This window comes from Montipora capricornis, chromosome 10 (genome assembly GCF_036669925.1).
Source record: "Montipora capricornis isolate CH-2021 chromosome 10, ASM3666992v2, whole genome shotgun sequence".
Taxonomy (NCBI): Eukaryota; Metazoa; Cnidaria; class Anthozoa; order Scleractinia; family Acroporidae; genus Montipora; species Montipora capricornis.
Window position 1 is genome coordinate 37239762 of NC_090892.1, and position 21726 is coordinate 37261487.

The following is a 21726-nucleotide window of genomic DNA, read 5'->3' on the forward strand; positions in this document are numbered from 1 at the left end:
GTAACAGAAGCGTAAGACCGAGAATTCTATTTTAACGCTAAAATATGCCAACTAAGCAAGGTACAGCTTGCGTAGCTTGCTTTACGAAAAACAAATATTCATGCAAAAGTAAATAAATATTGATACAAAGTTTTCAGGAAGAGCAGAAGGAAGTTTTCAGGACGGTCGATCGAGAATAAAATATTCTACCATCAGCAACAAAATTTACGAAATGAAAACAACAATAATTTTGAGCCGCAAATATAAAAAGTTATCATCAGCGAAAAACATTTTGGCAGATTTTTTGCTGCGTTCAATTTTATCGGAGGGTTTTATTGGATGTTGAGCTTATCAACTTCCAAGACGCCCCCTTGATTCTTGTCCGCCATCTTTGTTGCAAATAGTGCTACAAGCCTACGCTTGAAAATAATATATCGATTCGTGATTGGCTAGCAACGAACGTGACTCGATTCGGGACACAACTTTGTTGGAAGGGCGGCCAAACACTGCAACATTGTTGCGTAGAACAGAATTGTTGGTCGCAATGTTTGATCAAAAGCAAACTCTATCCAACACTTGATCGAACCAAAAAATGTTTGACGAACATCTTCCAACATAGGTGGCCAAACGGTCGAACAATGTTGGATCGAACAAAGTTAGAGCGCTAATTCAGCGTACATAATGAGTGTAAAGTTGTTGATGAAGGCAAATATTCCTCTAGTGACTGGATTGCCTTCAAGTACGAAGACATGGAGGAAATTGCATTTGTCAGTCTTTGTTGGGCAAGGATCATTAACGTAATCCAGGATTAGCGTAAACTTTTGTTTCATGTTTTCAACTTTTTGGTGAAACGTTCTTTCGCTTATTTTTGTTTTTCCAGATTGATTATAACACCCAAAAGAACTAGCGAAAAATTCATTTGAAAAAGATTTCTTCAAGCTTATGAATAATAGCCTTTTTGGGGAAACGATGAAAAATATTCGGAAGCGAGTAAAGTTTTGCCGAATATCAGCGTTGAACAGCTTTTCAGCTCAGAAATAGACTCCTCGGTTAATTTTTAATCTGGGATTAGCGTTTAATAATCGACTTTTGAGAGGGGAGGCGCGGTGGCCTCATGGTTACAGTGCTCGACTCCGGGATCGAGTGGTCCGGGTTCGGGTCCCGGCTGGGGACATTGTGTTGTGTTCTTGGACAAGGCACTCTCACGGTGCCTCTCTCCACCCAGGTGTATAAATGGGTATCAGCGAAATGCTGGGGGTAACCCTGCGATGGAGTTCATATATTCCTTCCTGTACGGACTGTAAAGAAACATCCCACAGACCGCCCATGGATAACAAGTAATATCAAGTCATGGATACGCATACGACAGGCGGCATTTTTCAACCATGGAAAAGGCTCTTTCCCATATAAACTTTGGCAAAACAAAGTCCAGCGTGAAATCAATGCAAGTCAGCGAAGCTGTTCTACTATCGCAACAAGGTGGCAGATGTACAGAACACTAATCCAAGGACTTGGTGGAGACAAATTAAAATGTTAACTGGCCGAACTGCACCGAAGGAATGGTATCATCAATTCCTGGAACCGAATATGGACACAAAAACTCTTGCAGATGATATTCAGTAATAAGTTCTTTGTGAGTCTTACAGACCACTTTTCACCATTAGTCCACACTGGCCCTCAACCTGTCCCTGAAGAGTTGTGTGTAACAGTTGATGAGGTCTTTAGATCTCTGTCATCAGTGAATGTGCCCAAAGCCATAGGAACAGTTTGCTTACCTAACAGGCTGCTGAAAGAGTTTGCCTACGATCTGGCGCCACTCATAGAGGACTTATACAACCAGTCCTTAAGAGAAGGGGCGTTCCCTTCTCTTTTGAAATCATCAATCGCTACACCAGTTCCTAAAGTTAATCCACCAAATCATATTGAGTCTGACGTGAGACCTATATCATTAACATGTACTCTGGCTAAAGTTTTGGAGGGTTTTACTTGTTCAAGATTATTATCACAGCTTGACGGAAAGATTGACGTGCGACAGTATGCACGCAAGGGGCACTCGACAACAGATGCGCTTTTGTACATGCTTCAAGCTATCTATGAAGCCGCAGACGGCGGCAATGCAGGAGCACGACTCTTCTTCGCAGATTTTTCCAAAGGCTTCGACCTTATCAATCACAATATATTAATGGACGAACTTATACAACTGGAAGTATCTCCTGCTTTACTCAGCTGGATAGCGGGCTTCCGTAGTGATCGACTACAGGCAGTCAAGATAGGCGATAAGATATCAAACTGGCTCCCACTTAAGGGAGGTATACCCCAGGGAACAAGACTCGGTGTCGTGCTGTTTACGGTAATGGCAAATAGACTACTTTTAGATTGGCACCTGTGAATTAAATTTGTAGGCGATTCAACTGCTTTAGAGATAATACCAAGGAATTCATTAAGCTATCTCAATACCGCTGTTAGTAATACCCACAGGTTTGTCATGGCACACAGGATGAGACTCAATCCTAAGAAATGCAAAGAAATGCTAATCAACTTCATGATCGAACCGAAGTTTACTATCAGACCCATCAATCTAGGAGATAATATAATAGAAAGAGTACCAAGCTACAAGATCGTTGGAGTTCACTTACGGGAAGATTTGAAATGGGACATTCATGTCGACTATATGCACAAGAAAGCCTGTAAAAGGCTCTGTTCTTTGCGGATTCTAAGACGTGCTGGTGTTGATCGAGAAAGTATCCTGAGAGTATACCTGACAACTATTAGACCAATCATGGAGTATGCCATTCCAGTGTGGCAATCAATACCTGTTTCCCTTTCTGACAAACTAGAGTCAGTACAGAGACGTGCTCTCAAGATCATATACCCAGCTGAAAGTTACAACAATGCCCTTCAACGTGCTCAAATAGCTAGCTTATCTACTAGACGCCACCAACTGTGTGTTAAATACATGGACAAAATCCGACTTATGGGTCACCCCTTACATAAATTGCTACCTAGGCGGGTTGGCCCCAATTGGCCATATGGCCTAAGGAACTTGAAAAACCATCTTTATTTATTTAGAAACTATGAAAAGTATAAAACTATACAAACTGAGGACTTTTTTATGTTTAAATATATTGTGTAAATGTTTCATTTTCCCTTTATGTTGTGAAAAGTGTAAAACCAAACGAACTGAGAACTTTTTATGTTTATATATTTTGTGTAAATATTTTATTTTTCTTGTATATTGTACATGATTTTATATAGACTTTATATTCTTATATTCTAGTTCGATAATTTAGTATGTAATACTACAAGAGCGAATGTGAAAGAATGTTTAACACATATTAAATGAAAGGTTACAATTTAACCCACTGGGAACTCGGAAAAATCCGAGCCCCAGATTGGATTCGAACCTACGACCCTCCGTGATCTAGTACGGATGCTCTAACCACTGAGCTACTGGAGACTCTATTTTGAGCAAGGGTGAAATGTGAGTATTTGGCTCGAGCTGCATCACACAGCCACAGAGTCAAATATCGACTGACAGCATAGCTCATAACTGCATCGCGCAGTCACATTGAGAGCATCATTGAAATCCAGTTGCCTGTATTTCTGTGAACGATGCGGCCAACCAACCACCAAAGTGAGCGAATGTGAAAGAAAATCAATTTTTACAAGGCAGAAATAAAAATATTCAAGGAAAGTGTTTTCCATCGGCTTGTGAATGTCTTTACCGTAAGATTTCTGTCCCTCATCGTGAGACCGTGAGATTTCCCTCAAAACCGTGAGTCTCGCTGGAAAAACCATGAAACTTGAGAGGTCTGATTTTCGGACACTTCAGATAAGATGATCAGAACAGATCGAATCCTTCTAGCTCGTTGAGTGCGCTTGCTTGAGCATTTAACTGGAAGCGCAAAAGCAAAACACAGATGATTTTCAACGATCGCATTTTCCCTGGACTCTTAACAGCAGTGTCCAAAAGGTGCAGCGACCTTTTCACAGGAATTTTACAGTTCATGGCTCGTGCTGGATTTTGTCTATAAAATTCCAGGAGTTTTTAAGAACCAGAAATTGAGTTTTCAAGGAGTCTTTGTAAGCAGATTTCTGTGCCATACATCATATTCCAGTGTTTTGTTCGCTGAAAAAGCCTATCTTGATATTCTTTTCCATATCCTGAAAGTTAAGTGCACGCACAGGCATTTTAATCTTTGCATTCTATCTTCAAGTTACCCAATAGTCAAATAGTTGGGCTCATTTTTTGGAATCTCCCTTTAACTTAGCATGATGCAATCTCAATATTTTCCAACAATTCTCACCCAAGCAAAAAATTCAAGCAGTTTTCAAGCAGTTTCCCACGAAATCCTTTTTTTCAAGGGCTTTTCAAAAAAATTAAAGGGGTAACACGAACCCTGTAATTACTTCTGCAGTCATATGATAATGTCAGTTGTTGACAGATGCAACTCACAGGATTGTGTTTCAAACACTGATATTTTATACCTTCTGCTGCGTTTCACACTCTATCCAAACAGCGACGTTTCAAACATGTTTCTAACAATTTTCGACACGTTTTAAACATAAACGCCCTTGAAACGCTGACTATTGTGGGTTCCTTTGGGATGATACGAAAAAGATCACTGATGGATCACGGTGTATCAAAGGAACCGTTGAATCCACTCTAGGAAGAATTTTTCGGTTCCTTTGATGCACCATGATTCAAGGATCTTGGATCAATGATCCTTTTTCGGATCATCCCAAAGGAACGCACCCCTAGTCATATAAAGCGCTGTCTTTATTGTTTGTTTGAATTTGCGGACTTTGGTCACTATTGACAGGTGCACGTCAAATACCAAATTCATAAATTTTTGGCGGCTTTTATAACAAATAAGCAGTCTTTTGTCTCGTGCATAATTTGCAATACGCTGTATGGGGCTTGCTCTCTGGGCTGCTTGTCGTTTTGATAAAGTTTTATCCGCGCCAAATTGCGTTTCAAACAGTGGACATCATTTCTTACTTCGGTCTACTAAAGCTGTGAACAAGACTTCAATTAGGAGATAAAATGGTAAGTCGAAAACCGATCTTGTTTTTTTGGTTTCAGCATAAAACTTGCTTTTTGGTCTTTTGTTTGTATTTTTTAATAATTTGCCGCTAACATCCTTGTGCTTCGACTTCTTAAAAAAGGCCCAGCTGAACAACTTGCTTTGGTTTCGATTTGGTCGATATCACCTTGGAACCAACCAAGAAGAAAAACTGATCAAAGCAAACGGGTGTGAACGAATGGAAATCAATAGTGTCAATATTCATGTTACAACTGTCAACTGAAATATTACTTTATCACAAGATTTTGCATGAAACTCCATTCTATTTTTCGAGAAGAGTTTACAGGCAGCTCACCGAAATCTGAAGTAAGAAGTACGAGAATGTTGGTTCAAGATTTAAGATAAAAAGATTCCAAAAAGATGGGATAAAGAATTCTTCTGGTTTTGCTCAGGAAACGTTCAGTTGGCCATAATATTCATAAAGACGATTTTATCCTAAGAGCCGGATTAATTTCAAACACATTCAAGGTCGATGGAAAAACTTCCAATTTTGCAACTGAGAAATTCAGTTTAAACTTATATTTCCTTGTTTCAATTTGTATCGCTGGTTTTAAGTATTAATTTAAAGAAGGAAGTTTCGAAGCGGCAATGAAATATTGAGGCAAAATAATAACTATAAAGATAATATATTCGAACTCATCATTTCGTTAATTTTAATATTCATGGCGTCGGCCTTTTTAGGCCATTTCCGAGTTCATGTCTGTTTTCTCATCAAAGTGAGCCTAAGTGCGAAGTTTTTCTTATGAAAAGAAGTTCTCATTCATATGTAAAGTAGAATTAATTACCATCACAAAAACTTCGCATTTAGACTCGCTATGAGGAGGAGGCAGGCAATTGAACTCGGATATGGCCTAATCGTAAATTAGCCTTCAAACGATTTTTTTTTTCCAGAATTCAATTTAAATGCAAATGATTGGGAGATAGAAAATTCCTTTTTTTTTTCTTTGTAGAAATTGGAGTAAATATATTTATCATGAATATAATATTAACTTTATGAACACCGCCTAGATTTAATTTTGACAATATTGCAAATTCGAAAATGAATCACATCCGCTTGCCAAAAGCAAATAATAAGAACCAGCAAGATGTTTTTCCCGTTTTACTATTTCCTGTTACCTTCACAAAACGTCAGAATTAGCAAAGGCATAAGCTTGCCAATAACTGATGGAGTTGAAAGGGGCGAATCTTTGCTTAGGTCGTTGTAAATATTTATATGCCATCGACATGCGAATGACATAAAATAAACTTTAAAAAATTGTCAGGCTACCATAATCTTGGCTATTTAACCTCTTTGGCTAAGATAATCAAAGAAATTAATATTCAATGATAATTCTTTGCCTGATTAAATGAATAATAATAATTATGTAGCAATTATTGCCCCAGGCTTAGTAGCATGCTAATAAGCCCAGGGCAATAATTGCTATCAAAGATTTAAAACAATTAAGGAAACGCCGTTTGTTTTATGATTTTATCAATTCAGTAGATAATCTGCGAAGTTCCGTTTTGTTGAAATTTATGCGGTACAAAATTTTCTAAGTGATAGGTATTTTCTACTCAGCCAAATAACTTTTTTGCTCGCGTATGAAGGAGAAATATAACTTTACGGGGACTCCAGCTTCAGTAAAAGTCAAACGCAAAAAGCACTAAAATAAATCACGATTCCTGATATTTGTATGCAAATTTTGGAAAGTATACGGCAGCGATCGAAAAATAAAGAAGAACAAGGAGCCTAAGTTAGCGGTTTCATTACCTTGTGCTTTACAGAAGTATATTAGTGAAGCAAGCTGGCGTTTTATGAGAATTTCGGTTTATCTTTGGTGTAAAAGGATTTGTTTCGTTTGCTTATGCTTGGGTTAGGTTACTGTTTCAATTTTTTCTTCTGTTTTCTTTGTGTTCCTCTTCCGTGAGTTTCACGAGTTTTCAACATCGACCGTGAGCCACAATTTCCAAAGCTTGGTCTGGCACATCCTGGCTTTTTCGGGAGTAAGCTGATTGACTGTTAAAAATTGACTTCATTCAACTATTTGTGAAGACCATTCTCGCGGGGGAGCACATCTTAGATTCGTCAGCTTGTTTTAGAGATCCGGTAGGTTCGGTTACCAAACTAACGAAGGTTGACTGCTCTGGTCAGAAGGTCATGCTAGCTCACATATAGAGCAAAAACTATAGCCCGTTTGGCTTGTGCATCTTTTCCACCTATATATTGGGAGAAGCTCTTGATGAAACTGTCGCTCTATAACCGTCGTATTTCCTAGCAGAAGGGTAAAAATGTAGATGCTTTGTTTATAGTGGAACTGCACTTAGCCATCAAGCTAGTTTACAGGCACTCGACTGTTAACAAGGTGAAAGTAACAATTCAAACTTAACAGAAACATTATTAAGAACCCCAACTGGCGGGAGGCAACCAGTTGGCTATTTACAAAGCGTGGTGGAGTTGAATCCGGGACAACCGGAAACAAATCCAAGCCAGAGGTTAGAACGGGATTTGAACCCGGAGCAACCGCATGCAAACCCAACGCTCTAACCACTGGACCACACTGCTGATTACGACTCCATTTGAATGTGAGCGATGTGTCATGTCATTCCATGTCCAGGATAGTGACTCGACCATGGTCTCCATTAGTTTACGTGACTGGTGTTTTGACAACCGTTTACGGCTCCTAAATGCAGAAAACTTGTTGTCTCCCGCAAAAGTTGTTATTGAAGCTTCAGGAGCCGGATATCTTACAGGCTCCCGTTCAAACCTGAATTTTTCACAACCACTCAAGTTGCTTTATAACTTCAATGATCACCTTCACTGTGATTGTTCAGTTTGTTCGTTTGATTGATTGATTGGCAGATTTGTGATTAATTGCTTCACTATATTTTTTTTTTATGACAGGGTCGACGACTAACACAAGAACAACGTGTGGGTAAGACCCGAGCTTTGACAAATATGCCTCTCTTGTTCCTGATTTCCGACACGAAAAAGTCGCATTCAAAGAGATATAATATTTAACAATTATTCCATGAGTGCGCGTTGGATATGAGATGATAGATAGCCAACGAGGAGCGTAGTGCCGAGTTGGCTATAACCATCTTATATCCAACAAGCGCGAGTAGAATAATTGTTTTATTAAAAACGCCCCCAAAATATAGAAAACTAGACTAGAATAAAAATAAAAAGGCCCATATGCTTGCCGTGTTTGTAGATCATGGTATAATGGCTCATAACCCATGATGAATTAGCCAATCAAAACTCTCTAATTTCATTATCCAATGATCCAGTTTTTAATAACATTCATTACACGTAACACGAAAATTTTATTCCATAAAGCTCATTAGTAGAAATCTATACGGTTTATTTCTAGTGAAAATCAAGCTGTCGGAGTCGGAAGCAGAATACCGATTCCGCCTATAACTACGTCTCTTACGATCCAGATGGAACTAGATTGTCGGAGTCGGAAGCAGAGGCGGAAGAATCAACCAATCACAATCCTCGATTCCAAGTATTGTGATTGGTTGGTTCTTTCGCTTCTGCTTCGGACTCCGACAATCTAGTTTTCACTGGATCATAGGCGACGCAGTCATAAGCGGAGTCGGATGAAAGTGGGAACGTTCTGATTCTTCCGACTCCGATTCCGTTGAGCTTATGACTCTGCTTACGACTTCGATCTTTGATTTTCATTAGGTCCTAAGCGCTCTTACGACTCCGACTACGGTTCCGCCTCGTTCACTAGTGAAAACCAGCCTTAAGCGACGCCTCCTCCCAATTCCAAGACCCAAAAAGGCACGCCACTTTGTTATTGAATCAGGCAGTGACTAAATGAAACTTTGTCTTATTTATTGATATCGTACTGACTTAAAAAAAAACTTCTGTAAGTGCGTTTTTCCGTTCAGCACTTCATTTCCTTGATGTACTGCGATATTTTCCAGTGCTATTAAATTTGCATTTGGCTTTGTTGTTAGTGATTTTTTGTTTCTAATTTGTTTTAAGAAAACTATTCAATGAAAATTCTCGTCTTACGTGTAATGAACAGCTCACGTCATAGAAAATGCTTTGTACGGGACTATATTCACGTGTTGTATGTGTCGAAAACCCTCATTCGCTCGTACCTCGCTCGTTCGGGTTTTCACACAAACAACTCGTAAATAGTAAATACATACCTCTTACTAACCTCGTTTTCTCGGTCCGTACTGTATATTTCTGACCAAGTTCGCGCATGGGCCATAAATCAACCGGGGATACGTAAGTAACTACAGTACAGACTGAGAAAACGAGGCTAGTAAGATATTTATTATATCTGTGAGGTCAATCCGGCGCCCGAGCAAGGAAACTAGTCGAAGTCAAGCGTACGGTTCAACTGCCACAAAGATTGCCTTGTCAAAATCCGAAAAACTAAAATCTTCTTGGCTCTTTCAAATAGATTCAAACAGTTCTCCATTGTCTTTTCTCAACGACAATGGAGGCAGAAAAGAGAGACCCTGGGAACGAGTGTGTTAAGATCTCTGCAAATGGGGCCTTAGAAACAGTAGAACCTTTGATGTGTCATTACGTACTACTGAGACAGTCGAAAGTTCTATCGCCTGGGGTTTTTGCCAGAACGCCGAATACATGTACCGAACGTCACAAAAAATGTCTTACTGTAGAAGTACGCCGCAACAACTGCAAACTAATTATTTTAGAGTTGGTGCTCAATTGGTTGTAACAACTTTATGTTAATGTGCATAAAAGCAACTGAAATTTCTAACCATATTGCATTTGACGCTCTGCAAAATTCCACATTCCGAAAGCCAATTAGATCTACTTTGACGAAAAGCGGGTTCTTTGACCAATCCATCTCGTGTTGTTATTCTGCACGTTCCTGAGGTCTGTTTAATTTTACTGTCATTTCGTTTCCTTACTAGAAATATCAGATGCGTTCAAATTGTTTGACAAAAACGGCGATGGTCAAATATCTGTAGAGGAACTCGGAGAAGCGATGAAGCAAGCTGGACAAGAAATGACGGAAGAAGAGCTCAAAGACATGATAAAGGCCGTCGATCGCAACGGTGGGGTCATTATATAGAGTGTGTTCGCTCATGTGACCAGCAGCCATATTTACATACTAAGCTATACTAAAACCAAGAAAGAATTTTCATAAAAATGAGTTCAATTCCCAAAAGAATATCAGTCACTCCTAAAACATGGCCGCTTTGTGTTTGTTTCACTCCTCTAACATGGCCGCCGTGACGTCATGTGAAAACACTCGCTGCAGGTTTTCTGAGCCCGCGAGACTGAACACGCCCAGCAAACCATTGTTTTAATGAAAACCGCTGGTCAGCAACCTGGTTCTGATCATTGCTGTCTAAGGTCTTCCGTTTTTAGCCTGGGACCCACGTTCCGAAGTTGGGATTATGGAGCGAAAAGGAACGTGGCGAAAAAGACATTGGCTAGCGAAGCGAGTCGAGCGAGGGACTGGAGGAGGGAAGGGCCTTTCATACCGCCGATCCATGATATGAGATCTTGGTATCATGATCTGATTGGCCAAAGTGCTCAATGTTGACAGATTGCGGATTTTGAAAGATGATGAAGTAGAATGGTTACACTTGAAAGTCACGAATGCGTTGTGTAACTTCACTTCAAGAAAAATCTTCAAGCAAGCGATACAGTCTTCTTTTCGACAATTTCCGCATATTCCTCGGCTTAAAGAAGAGCAAAAGCTTTGCTAACAATCTATGGCAAATAAGAAATACGAATTTGGGATTCTCCCGACTGGTTTTGCGAAGAGTTTTATCTTTCAACTGCTCCCCTGTGTTGTAAAAGTAACTTGGAAAATGGAACTGGAGGACTAGCACGATCGTCATCCGCAATCTGTCAACGTTGAGCACTAAAACGATCGACTGTTCTAGTCGCTTGTCGCCGCTGGTATCCATAATGAAAGATCAAGTTGAAGAATTGTCTCGTCTAGGACGAAAAGCCTTTGCGCTTGGGTTAGGTGAAGATGAAGGAGAGAAAGAGCTGCGTGCCTTTGATTTTGATTTGATCTTGTGTATGGCGTCCCTAAAAGTTGGTGTTTAGGTGGACCAGTATTCTATAGTAGTCTCCTACGCAGCCGTTCTTTTTGCGGTCACGCAACGCTCCTCACCAAGAACGGCTGCGTAGGAGACTATATTCTATAGTTGACCAAACTAAAACGGACCTCCGCGTTGACTGCATGGCCTGCAATTCACCGTTCGTATTCGCGGCACTTTCCTCTAAACCATCTTACTTAATTTTGCTTCGTCGAAGGTGCGCAGTGGATCGCTTTGCATGTGTTCCCGAACTTTCGTTCTCGAACAGAACATTGCTGAGCGATTCTTGACCCTGGTCAAGAGGCTCATTGCAACGGGTTACAAGTTTTGTAAAAAACAGCCGCAGTCGGACGACTTGTCTGGCACAAGAAAGGCAAGCCAGTTCAGAATAATCTTCTCCACTTACCAATTTATGTCCAAGTGTTTCTAACTCTTCAGCTAAAACGACAAACTACTGCCCTGTTAGACTATTAAAAACTGACACAACGGGCACCTATTTACCATCAGGAAGAAGTGACGCTGCATTCTTATCCCCTGCATGAAAACTGGGGTGCGCCGTGACATACGTGACGTCAACTTTTTGACAGTTTGATGGACTTGTTGACATTTCAGGCATTTTGGGCGGATCGGCGGCATGAAAGGCATGTCTCCAGGCTCCGCCGCCCCTTCCCTTCCCCAGTCCCTCGCTCTGCTCCCTTCACTGTCCAATTTTTTTTTTTTCGCCACGTTCCTTTTTCCTCCATAACTCCAACTGCGGAACCTGGTCCCAGGCTAACTTCTTTTCTTTTTTATATATATATATATATTTCAGTTGCATCAATCAAATAACGAAAGCCTTTAATTTGCTGCGATAAGCGCTGGTTGCATGTATTTTCCTTTTCGGTTAGGATTAACTCGTTAGATTGTCTTACTCAACCGAAAGTCAATAGAAAACTGAGGTCTTTTATTCAGGAAACGGAAAAGTGGAATATTCAGAGTTTGAGGACATGATGGCAAGTCAAATAGGCGAACCAATGACAGGTGACGATTTGAAGTTCTACTTTAAGAAGTTTGATCAAAATGGCGATGGCTTCATCACCAGCGACGAACTTGCTTTGGTTATGAAAACATTTGGAGGCAAAACCTATTCCAAGAAAGAAATTGATGACATGATCGTTGAAGCAGACATGGATTCTGATGGAAAAGTCAGTTATACAGGTACATTTTTTAAAATTCGCTCACGGTGCTAAGAACTGAACTCTCGTTTCAACCAACACTGTTCCCCTATCGCCTAGCCTCAGTTCCAGGCTCTCAGTTGGTGGGGACGAGCGAAAAAATGGTCCGGATCGAGGTGGGAAAAGTGAGGGCGGGAAGGCGCAGGGCGGGAGAGCCTGTGAGCATTCGCCCTTGTCATACGGCGGCCATATTGTCCCAGGAGACCAAAAAGGCTTTGTTTTACCACGCCAAGCCTCGCAGTGGAAACCATGGGGGTGAAGCTTGCCGTGTAAAACAAAGCTTTTTTGGTCTCCCGGTACAATATGGCCGCCGTGTGACAAGAGCGAATTCTCTCAGTAGGGTTTTTTCCACCCACATTTGTCAAAATTGGGTTATCTCGTCAAATTGTCAAATAGCCTTTTATCGATTGTCATAATACCAAAGCCAGTACAGATAGATACACATATGATACATATAATATATACTTATAATGTATTCGAACACTAGAAAAGATACAAAAAATGCAGATACTTAAAAGTAATAAGGATAGCAAGGAAGCTGAAATATATTCAGTACTGAGCAAAATAATGACGATGCAGTGTTTGTTAAAATAATCGCTTGGATGGCTTATTTCTATTTGTTAGGGGAATGTTTAGTATTACAAAAATGTCGACCAATCACCGTTGGGCAGAACTTTCTCATATTTGTTCTAAATCAGCATTTGTAGTGTTGTAATTAGGTTCCTCAGATACATGTTAGTAAGTTAAAAATTTGAATTTTTTAAGTCACAAAGATGATCGTAGAGTAGCTAACAGGTATAAATCCTGACAACACCAGGGAGAGTTTTAGAAGGCGGAGCAAAAAGTACTGCCTTTGTAATTTCATTTTGCAAATGATTAATTAAACTTTTAAGTCTACTTGGACTCTTAATACTTTAGACCGCAGATCCCCTCTCTAATGCCTTCGTAGTTATGGCAGCTAGCTAGGGTGGAACGAGATCCCACACACCAGTCGCAAAGAGTAGGGGATAGAGTTCCCGATGTTGTGCTCTACTCTGCCAGCTTGTCGTTGACTTGGTTAGATAAGCTAAAAAGAAATCTGAACAAATGAGAACGAAATAAAAACTGTCGTGCGTGGGAACCTCAACTCCAGGGAAAAAAAATTAATAGCAGGAAATATCGCCCACAATCAAATTTACTTAATTTTCTTTTTCAAGGAAAGCTTTTGTAGTCAAAATCAATGAGTTTCGGAATCGCCTATTTTGGTTTCCTATAATTTTCCTCGCGCGGATACCTTGATTCATCGTCACTGGTTTTCCTTTGCTTTCTTGTTATTATTCAAGCGTAATGGGGCAGTCCCTAACACGTCAAAATTATTCAGGATGGCCGCGGAAAAACCTGAAGGCGATGCTAGAATTCATTTTTCCTGACACAACCACTGACATGAAATCCAGCAAATTTGTGGCAAACACGGTATTTCCTCCTGTTAAATTGATTTTGTAGTAACAATGCGGGTGCCCTTTTAACTACAAACTCGGCGCTTTTCGGAGTCAGTGAATCCTACTTTTTGGAGGGGGCATCGAGCGTTCTCAATCGATTGTAAACAGCACAACAAAGGGATATGGGTAATTCCCGATAAGCATCGCAAAGGTCTATAAATAACGAACGTAGTTCCCGGTGTTGTGGTCTGTCTTCTGTTGTGTATCATGGTTGGGAGGGTAAAAAAAAGGGGTCACAGTAATTGGCGCAAGCTGCTGTGGCGCTCTGCCAGCTTGACTGGCAAAGTTAATAAAATAAAATAAAACGTTACTTCAATTGGAAACCGAAAACGTTCATCGTTTTAATTCACCAGTTCAAGCAAAAACCCTCCGTTAATTTTTTTCACCAAACCTAAACGTTTCCACTCAGTGTTGTTTTAAGGCGTTTCTGTGCGGCTGATGCTCGAAAAAGCATGAGAATATGATCAGAGGAGGTTGCCAAGAGTTAGTTCTTCTCACCAACCGAGTGTTGTCAGGGCTAATTAAGCTAATTATTAGCGACGGTATCTCGTTGCAGGTCACATATATTTGGTGTATTTCTATCTCTTTCAGAGTTCGTACAAATGGTTACAAACAAGTAATGAACAACAAGACCAAAGGCAGTTGAGTAGCAGCTTTGCAAGTGTCCGATCTGACAATGCAGACCAATGAACTGAATTCTAGTTTGTAATTTTTTTCTTCAATCTTTATGGATTTATTATTTTACTAGTAACCACATGTTCTCCTAGGACTCCATTTACATTTTACCATTTTATCGTTACCGTACAGTGAAGTAATAAGTATAATATTTTGATCACAACTTACCTTCTTAAATCAAACAGGTCGCTCTTACTTTTGATTCAGAGTCTAACAAAGGGCAAAGTATTTCAATCCTGTCCTCGGCACTGTAACTTATCTCAAGAAGTACCTGTTTGTATCCTCAAACTTCTGTCCTCTACTATTGTACTTTGAACCCTTCTCCTTTGCTTTCAAAGTGACTATTGAACGCAATTCAATAATCCGAGATTAGTTCTAGTAAACCATAAAACCAGGAATCCGGAATCCGGAATCAAATGTGTTTGTTTTACCAATACAGAGAGATGACCTGTGATTCCGGATTCCGGATTCCGGGTTTGTACTCTTGAAGAAGTGAGTCAGTTTAAAACTGAAACGCATGGTTTTGCTGCCTTTGGTGGAAATTACTTTAAAACAACAAATGTAAAATAGAAAATGAAACTGTCATATAACAATATGTTTACTTGTTTCGTTATAACACTGTACTACGAGTAAATGCCAGGATTAAGAGGAAGTGAAGAAACTATTAAAGTATGTATTGTAAATGTACCCAGTTGTTTGAAGGCTCAGTCACTTGTTCGTCCTCCTTGCAGCCTTGTGGCCTGTTATACAGACATGAGACTACGACAGTCTAGCATAAAGACCATGCAGCTTTCAAAATTTTTAGACCCTATAAATTTGGTTGAGGATCTGACAACTGAGCGAGCGCTCGCGGAACAACAATTAGGGTCTTTTTTCATTTGCAAATGGTTACACTTTCAAGTCTTCTCGGATAAGGACGATAAACCGTAGGCCCCGTCTCAGAACCCTTCAATGTTTAAAACACTTTAGGACGTAAAAGAAAACACACACTATTTGCAAAGGGTAGGGCTTGCCGGAGTCCCCGGCCGTGTTGTAATCTGTTCCTGTCGTATAGCTAGAGGGCCGTATTCTAGAAAACTTAACAAGGTAAAATTGTGTTTCCCTGTCTAAATAGTTGTCATATCGTATCTTAAGGCGAAAAGATGAATGATAATTTAGAATTGAACGAATACAGTTTACCAACTGGATATTTCCAACGAGGTTGAAAATCGAACTCTACCACGCTCAACAAATAGCCTCTAAATTTGGATGCCTCCCAATAGTGAGGATTCTCAAAGCAGGTGTGTTTAAAGGAAATCGGAATCTACTCAATGAAGTGGGATGCTCAACTTACTGAGCAACAAGGTCTCCTGGTTGGCAAAGAAGTTTATATCTAGATTCTTTGACATAGTACTCCAGGGGCCCGTTTCTCGAAAGTCCCGAAAACTTTTCGGGCCCGAAAAGCCATTTTGTGAAATTGCCAACCGCTTGTTTTGGAACGCCGATCTTTTAACATGTTTTCAAGGCAACAAAAAGAAATATAACTGTGAAGTTTGAGGTATTAAATTCTCTCCGTTCTTGAGATACAAAGGGAATTGTGACACCCGAAAACGGCCCGTAAAGTTTCGGGACTTTTGAGAAACGGGCCCCAGGGCCCAGTTGTTCAAAACCCGATTACGTTAATCTTGGGGCGCTTTCCATTTGACAGAACTGACCGGCCACACCAGGCATTTGGAAGGACTAACTTTACACCGCCTTCAAATTAACACTCTTTGAGGATGATATACAATCCTCGGAAGAATGCGAGGGGTTATCATGCAAGTGTTCCTTCAAACTGTTGCATTTTCTTTGCAAACTGATGGGTCTGGCCGGCCAGTTCTGACAAAAGGAAAGCACCCTTGGTTTACTGGAAACTCGAAGTGTATTTTATTTTCTGATCAAAAGAAGTTTGCCCAAGATTTCTGGCCTTCAACTTTGAGTCAGACGTTTGCTTTCCTTCAGCATAACATTACGATGTTGACGCCTTTTTGAAGGGTAAGATTCAAACCTGCGTTGGCATTTGATAGCGGATTAGTGTTCTTGTAGCATATTAACTGGTAGAGCATCCAGGAGTAGGTTCGATTCCTGCCTTCGCTCGTTGCCAAGTACAACGAATTAAGTATATCATCTTTCTCACGGGTACATTACACCATCACCATTAGTAGTATGCACTTCAAGTCCAAAATCAAGGCCCATTCATAAAAAGGGCGACATCGCAAAAGAAGACAGGGTGAAGTGGATAAATAACGTCGTTCGCTACACTGCGGTAGAAGACGTGTCAAAAGAGACTCGGTCGACCTGTAATAAACACTGGCAAGAAAATTTTATATCTTTGCCTCTCTTTCTCAACGTAGACGAACACTTCTGAAAAATTAAAACTAAAAGAAAAAAAAATGGAACTTCGGATGCCAAAAGTTGCAACGAAATGATCTCTTTTAAAGTGGCCTTTTCTCTAAGGCAGCCCAGTGGGGAAGCCTCCCCAAGACGTTCTTTTCGGCTTCGTCACGCGTTTCAAGATTGAATGTGCGCAGAAAAGGCTGTCATGTACATACACATAAAATTATTTCACCTCAAGTTTGGAGAAACCCTAAACGCTAGAGAGGGTAGTACGAACCATTGGTTAGCGCACTAATGCCTTGAGAACCGGAGATACCGGGTTCATGACCCATTCTGACCACTGGTTGATCCTGTTAGTCCCTGGTTCAACTTCTCGGCTGCACTTGTAAATAGCCAACTGGTTTTCCTCCGGCTACTTGGGATTCTTAACCCTTATTGTTCTGTTCTGTTTCTTCATTGATTGCGCTTTATTGGCTCTGAAAAGCCCCTACGGGGAGTGGTCAATTAACTATGTACATGTACGTATGTCAACTAGAAGGAGTTGGTATCTCCGCGGATTAATTTACCCGGTGGTAATAAAAAAACTAAATATACCCGTAACACATCTACTTAAAATACTTGCATAGAAGTTACTGAGCCGCACAACAATAATAGCCCGTGTAAAGGGGGTGGGGGTCTTCTATAGTATTCAGCGTAGTCCACACCCCAAGGGGCGGCATATCTGAAAGAGCATAATCCGTAGGCCGTTGTTTTCACACTGGATAAATTCAGCTTTAAGTCCACCCCTCCCCTCAACAAAAAAAAATCCCTCAACAAAAATCCCTCAACAAAAATCTTTAACAAGATGGAACAGTTTCATGCTAAGTGCTCTTCCAGGTAGGTCAATACTTCACTCTCATCCCTTGAAAAATTATTTCAGTTCAATGAATTTTAGTCTGTCTAGATCTGATCTGTCAATATTGCTGCATGACTCAGTTTCAAAGCCTACCAAACCTCGCTTTCATGTATTAGAACCTACAGTAGGTCGTTCCGCATGTCCGCCATTTTTTAATATGGTGTATGTAGCTGTAAAAGTCTCGTTTTTAGGCTTTCACGCGAAGAATTATCTTTTATGGGTCAAAAAATCCTGGGAGAAGCCCAGTTTGGTCTCCTTTAGGGGTTTAATTCACAATTTCCGACGAGCATTCCCCACCCTCCCCCCGTAACGCCATCCTTATCTCTCTTCACTTTTCTCCCTTGGGTCTTTTCTTGAAACACTGTCCTTCTCGTAGTCTTTCGAAAGTTTTTGGCGTTTGTGCTTGTGTTTCTTTTTGGATTTCTTTCTATGCTTTCTCTTGGACCTCTTATTTCTCTTCTTCTTATCTTCCTCACTGGAAGAATCTTCGCTGCTTTCTTCCGAGTCGCTCTCACTTGTTGATTCTTCAAGTAAGGCTCTCAGCTGCTCTATCCTAACAAAATGTAGAAATATCAACTATTTAAACAGTTTTTATTTAAGATGAAACAAAAAGCTACACATCAAGTAGTCTCGAGAGGCAGTTAACAGTAGGTGACTACTGATGAAAATCACCACATCGCCTCTCAGCTGACTACTTCCATCAAAATATATTGCGGTTGTCACAGAAAACGCCTCCTTACAAAAAACTGACATTACCCGACACCCATCTACTACAGCCAGTTATTTTATTGAATCATGTTGGGACGGCTGTTTCGTTGTGTTTAAGAGCACAAATACCTGCTTTTACTTTCAGCTTTCTTTTTATCCTGAATAAACTCATGCATGGGATCTTCATGTGCCTGAACAATTAAAAATGCAAATTACATGACTGTGTAAAAAACAAGTCACTGGTGTAAAAAAGTCATGAAACTATTCTTGTTAATTCACACTGCATTAATGTTTGCCCACATGGTCCTGTAGCCCATGCAGTTTTTGTTTCTACATTTTAATTTAATATTAATATTTAACATTACCAGTGGTTTAAATAAGTACTGGCAGGGATGATGAGGGTGCAGGGATGGCGCAGTGGTGAGCGCACTTGCCTCCCACCAATGTGGCCTGCGTTCGATTCCCCAGACTTGGGGTCATATGTGGGTTGAGTTTGTTGGTTCTCTACTCTGCACCCAGAGGTTTTTTCCCTGGGTACTCAGGTTTTTCCTTCTTCTCAAAAACCAACATTTGATTTCATTTGTGTTAGTTGTTGATTTCAGTTTATAGTGTCCCCAATTAGTGCTAGAAGGACTAGACACTTACGTGAAAATAAAGTTCCTTTCCTTTTTTACGTGTACTAACAGCTGATGAAAAGCATCAGCTACTTCATACAGAGTAGTCAGCCACTTTTTTAAATAGTAATTAAAGACACCCTATCTTTCAAACCTAAGATTAAAATTCATTTTGACAATGACGACAGTTACTGTAGTTACTCTACTTAAAACAACTGGACAACTTTAATCGCATCAAAACCCCTGAATTTAGATGGCCATCGGTGATTCTGGCCAAATTGAGAAGGCACGTTAAGTCAAGTGTTTTCCTCTGTATGCTGAAGGATAGGGAAAAGATATGGAAAACAGACTAGAAAGTAAAGGACAACTAATACTTTTGAAGGCTCCCCACTGAGTCAATTTCAAGAGGACACTTCCATGCTTTACACTACAATCTGTACAGTACCAATATTCCTACAGAATGTTCTCACCATTCTAAACTTCTCAATACTTCTATTGCCACTAATAAACAAGGGACATTCCCTGTCACCTGTTCTGTGGCCATATGCTTTACAGCGCCAACCTGAGACATAAAAATAGAGTTATAAATATGCATGATAAAGTGTCCGTGGGAAAGATGGGAAACCAGTTGTTTGGCGGAAGGCATTGGCAAGCAGTGGGCACTTCCGTGACACTTGTTAGTTAACTTACCGTAGCACTAGTAACATAACATTCTGTAAAATCTTCCCACAGGCACTTTGCACCTTAAACATGAAATTTGAAAGCATATGACTTTGTAAAGCCTGCAGACCAGCGGGAAGCATTGTCCATTCAGGACAGGACTTTCATAAATGACCATCTCCCTAGGAGTTCTAGTAGCTTAATGGGTAGAGCATCTGACTGGTGTTACAGAGTTGTAAACACATAGGTTTGAATCCTGGCTATAAGGACTATGATTTTTGGGTCGTCCTTTCACCTGTCTCCAAGCAACTAGTTTCCCAAAGTAGATGATGATTAGACTTGCATGTAAAGGGAAACTTTCTGTATCATTACACTGCAATCCTGCACACAAGTAAATCTACACAGTGCTTAACCATCCCACTGTAAACCTACACTTCATCACTTTTACTTCTTTTCCGAGCGGCATCCAAAGTCCTTTTGCAGGAGCATGGGCAAGAAATTCTCTTGCATCTCTGTTTTCAGGTAAATCAGGAATACAGTCCTGTGGGTTCTCATCATTTTCCTGGAATTTTAAGGATGCAAATGGAAGTACTATTACTGTAACATCAAAGAAAGAAATCGGGTACAATCTTTCGATATTTCAGGAATGCTGTTTTGTTTGAACGAAAATTACGATCATGTGTGTGTAAAGGAGAACCAAATCACAAACAGCTGTTAAGGAAAAACATCTAATTTGCTTGAGCACAGAACTGTAAAATGTTCTATTATAATACAGTAGGCCATTTCCGAGTTCAAGTCTGCCTCCTCTTCAAAGCGAGTCTAAGTGCCAAGTTTTTCTTATGAAAATTAGTTTTCGTTCATACAATGTATGTAAAGTAGAACTATAGAAAGCCCTGAAGACCTTTCTTTTCAAAAAGGCTTATTGTAGAGTATTGTTAAGACTAAGAGAAATCTTTTTGTAAATGTACGTTAGAGATTGATCACAAGATTTTGATATTTCATTTGCACCTTTTTAAAGCATGTGTTTTTATTATTGTGAAGCGCTTGTGGATTCTTTAGGAATAAGCACTATATAAATAAATTGTTGTTGTTGTTATTTTCACAAAAACTTCGCACTTAGACTCGCTTTGAAGAGGAGACAGATATATTAGCATTAGAGTTTAAAGGGGCTAGGTCACGCTATTTTAGGTAATTTTGTGAAATCCACCCGCCATAACGACCGCTGACCATACCAAAACAAATATCAAAATGTCAAATTGGCGGAGCAAGAGTCTTTCATTTGCAAAATCACTGCCACATAACAACTGAGAATGATTTTCCAGCTGTGTAAATGACATTTTGATATAGACTGATATAAATTTGAAAAAAGGTGGGCTGACGTTTTTCAAATTTACCCAAATTCAATCCATTTCAATCCTCTCCAGTTTTGTCCATTCATGTCCCTTCTTGGCTTCCCTGTGAACAGTTATTTTGATATCTTAATTAATTCTATGACCATTCGATCAGTGCTGAAATTGCCTAAAACTGCGTGACCTAGCCCCTTTAATCATTTAACTTATAATAAAGAATTAAGACAACAGCTGAGCAGAGGTCAAGTCTATCACAAAATCACATTTCAAGCCTCATGATCAATGCCATTCAATGTTATTCAGCATGCAATTGTGCTTTCTTTTTTCCCCAAAACAAACCTTAATTATTCCAGGAGGTGGCTGTTCATAGCTGCGGAAGTACGGCACATTATTATTATTAGTTTACATGAACAAAACGGGTCGCTGGATTTAACATTCAAATAAGCTTAATCAAACTGAAAAATAATTCTGACACATTGGGTTCATTGAATGTCCTTACAAAGCCTCATAATGTTTAGCTAGTTCTATGTCATCATTTTCACTGCGTTTTCTTTTTCTCAGCCTCTCTTTTTCTCTGCTTCTTTCTTTTTTAGATTTTCTTGTGGACTTCGAATGCATATTTTCGTCCGCCATGTTTATAAAATAGCCATACACGGTCAAGAGATTCAGTGACAGTGCT

At 39.9% G+C, this 21726-nt stretch overlaps 2 protein-coding genes across 2 annotated transcripts; one reads left to right on the forward strand and one right to left on the reverse strand.

The window, feature by feature from the left end:
- Window positions 1-4484: 4484 nt before the first annotated feature.
- Window positions 4485-15153, forward strand: LOC138018732 (calmodulin-like). Its single transcript, XM_068865425.1, has 5 exons — window positions 4485-5029; window positions 7948-7978; window positions 9954-10097; window positions 12051-12296; window positions 14383-15153. Exons 1-5 carry the CDS (start codon window positions 5027-5029, stop codon window positions 14409-14411), a joined length of 453 nt encoding a protein of 150 aa, XP_068721526.1. The 5' UTR covers window positions 4485-5026; the 3' UTR covers window positions 14412-15153.
- A 2116-nt stretch (window positions 15154-17269) lies between these two features.
- Window positions 17270-21712, reverse strand: LOC138018731 (retinitis pigmentosa 9 protein homolog). The gene is made up of 6 exons (XM_068865423.1): window positions 21547-21712; window positions 21387-21417; window positions 20131-20260; window positions 19509-19600; window positions 18554-18615; window positions 17270-18269 (listed from the first exon to the last, which is right to left on the reverse strand). The coding sequence occupies exons 1-6, from the start codon at window positions 21678-21680 to the stop codon at window positions 18035-18037; spliced, it is 684 nt and encodes a 227-aa protein (XP_068721524.1). The 5' UTR covers window positions 21681-21712; the 3' UTR covers window positions 17270-18034.
- Window positions 21713-21726: the final 14 nt, after the last annotated feature.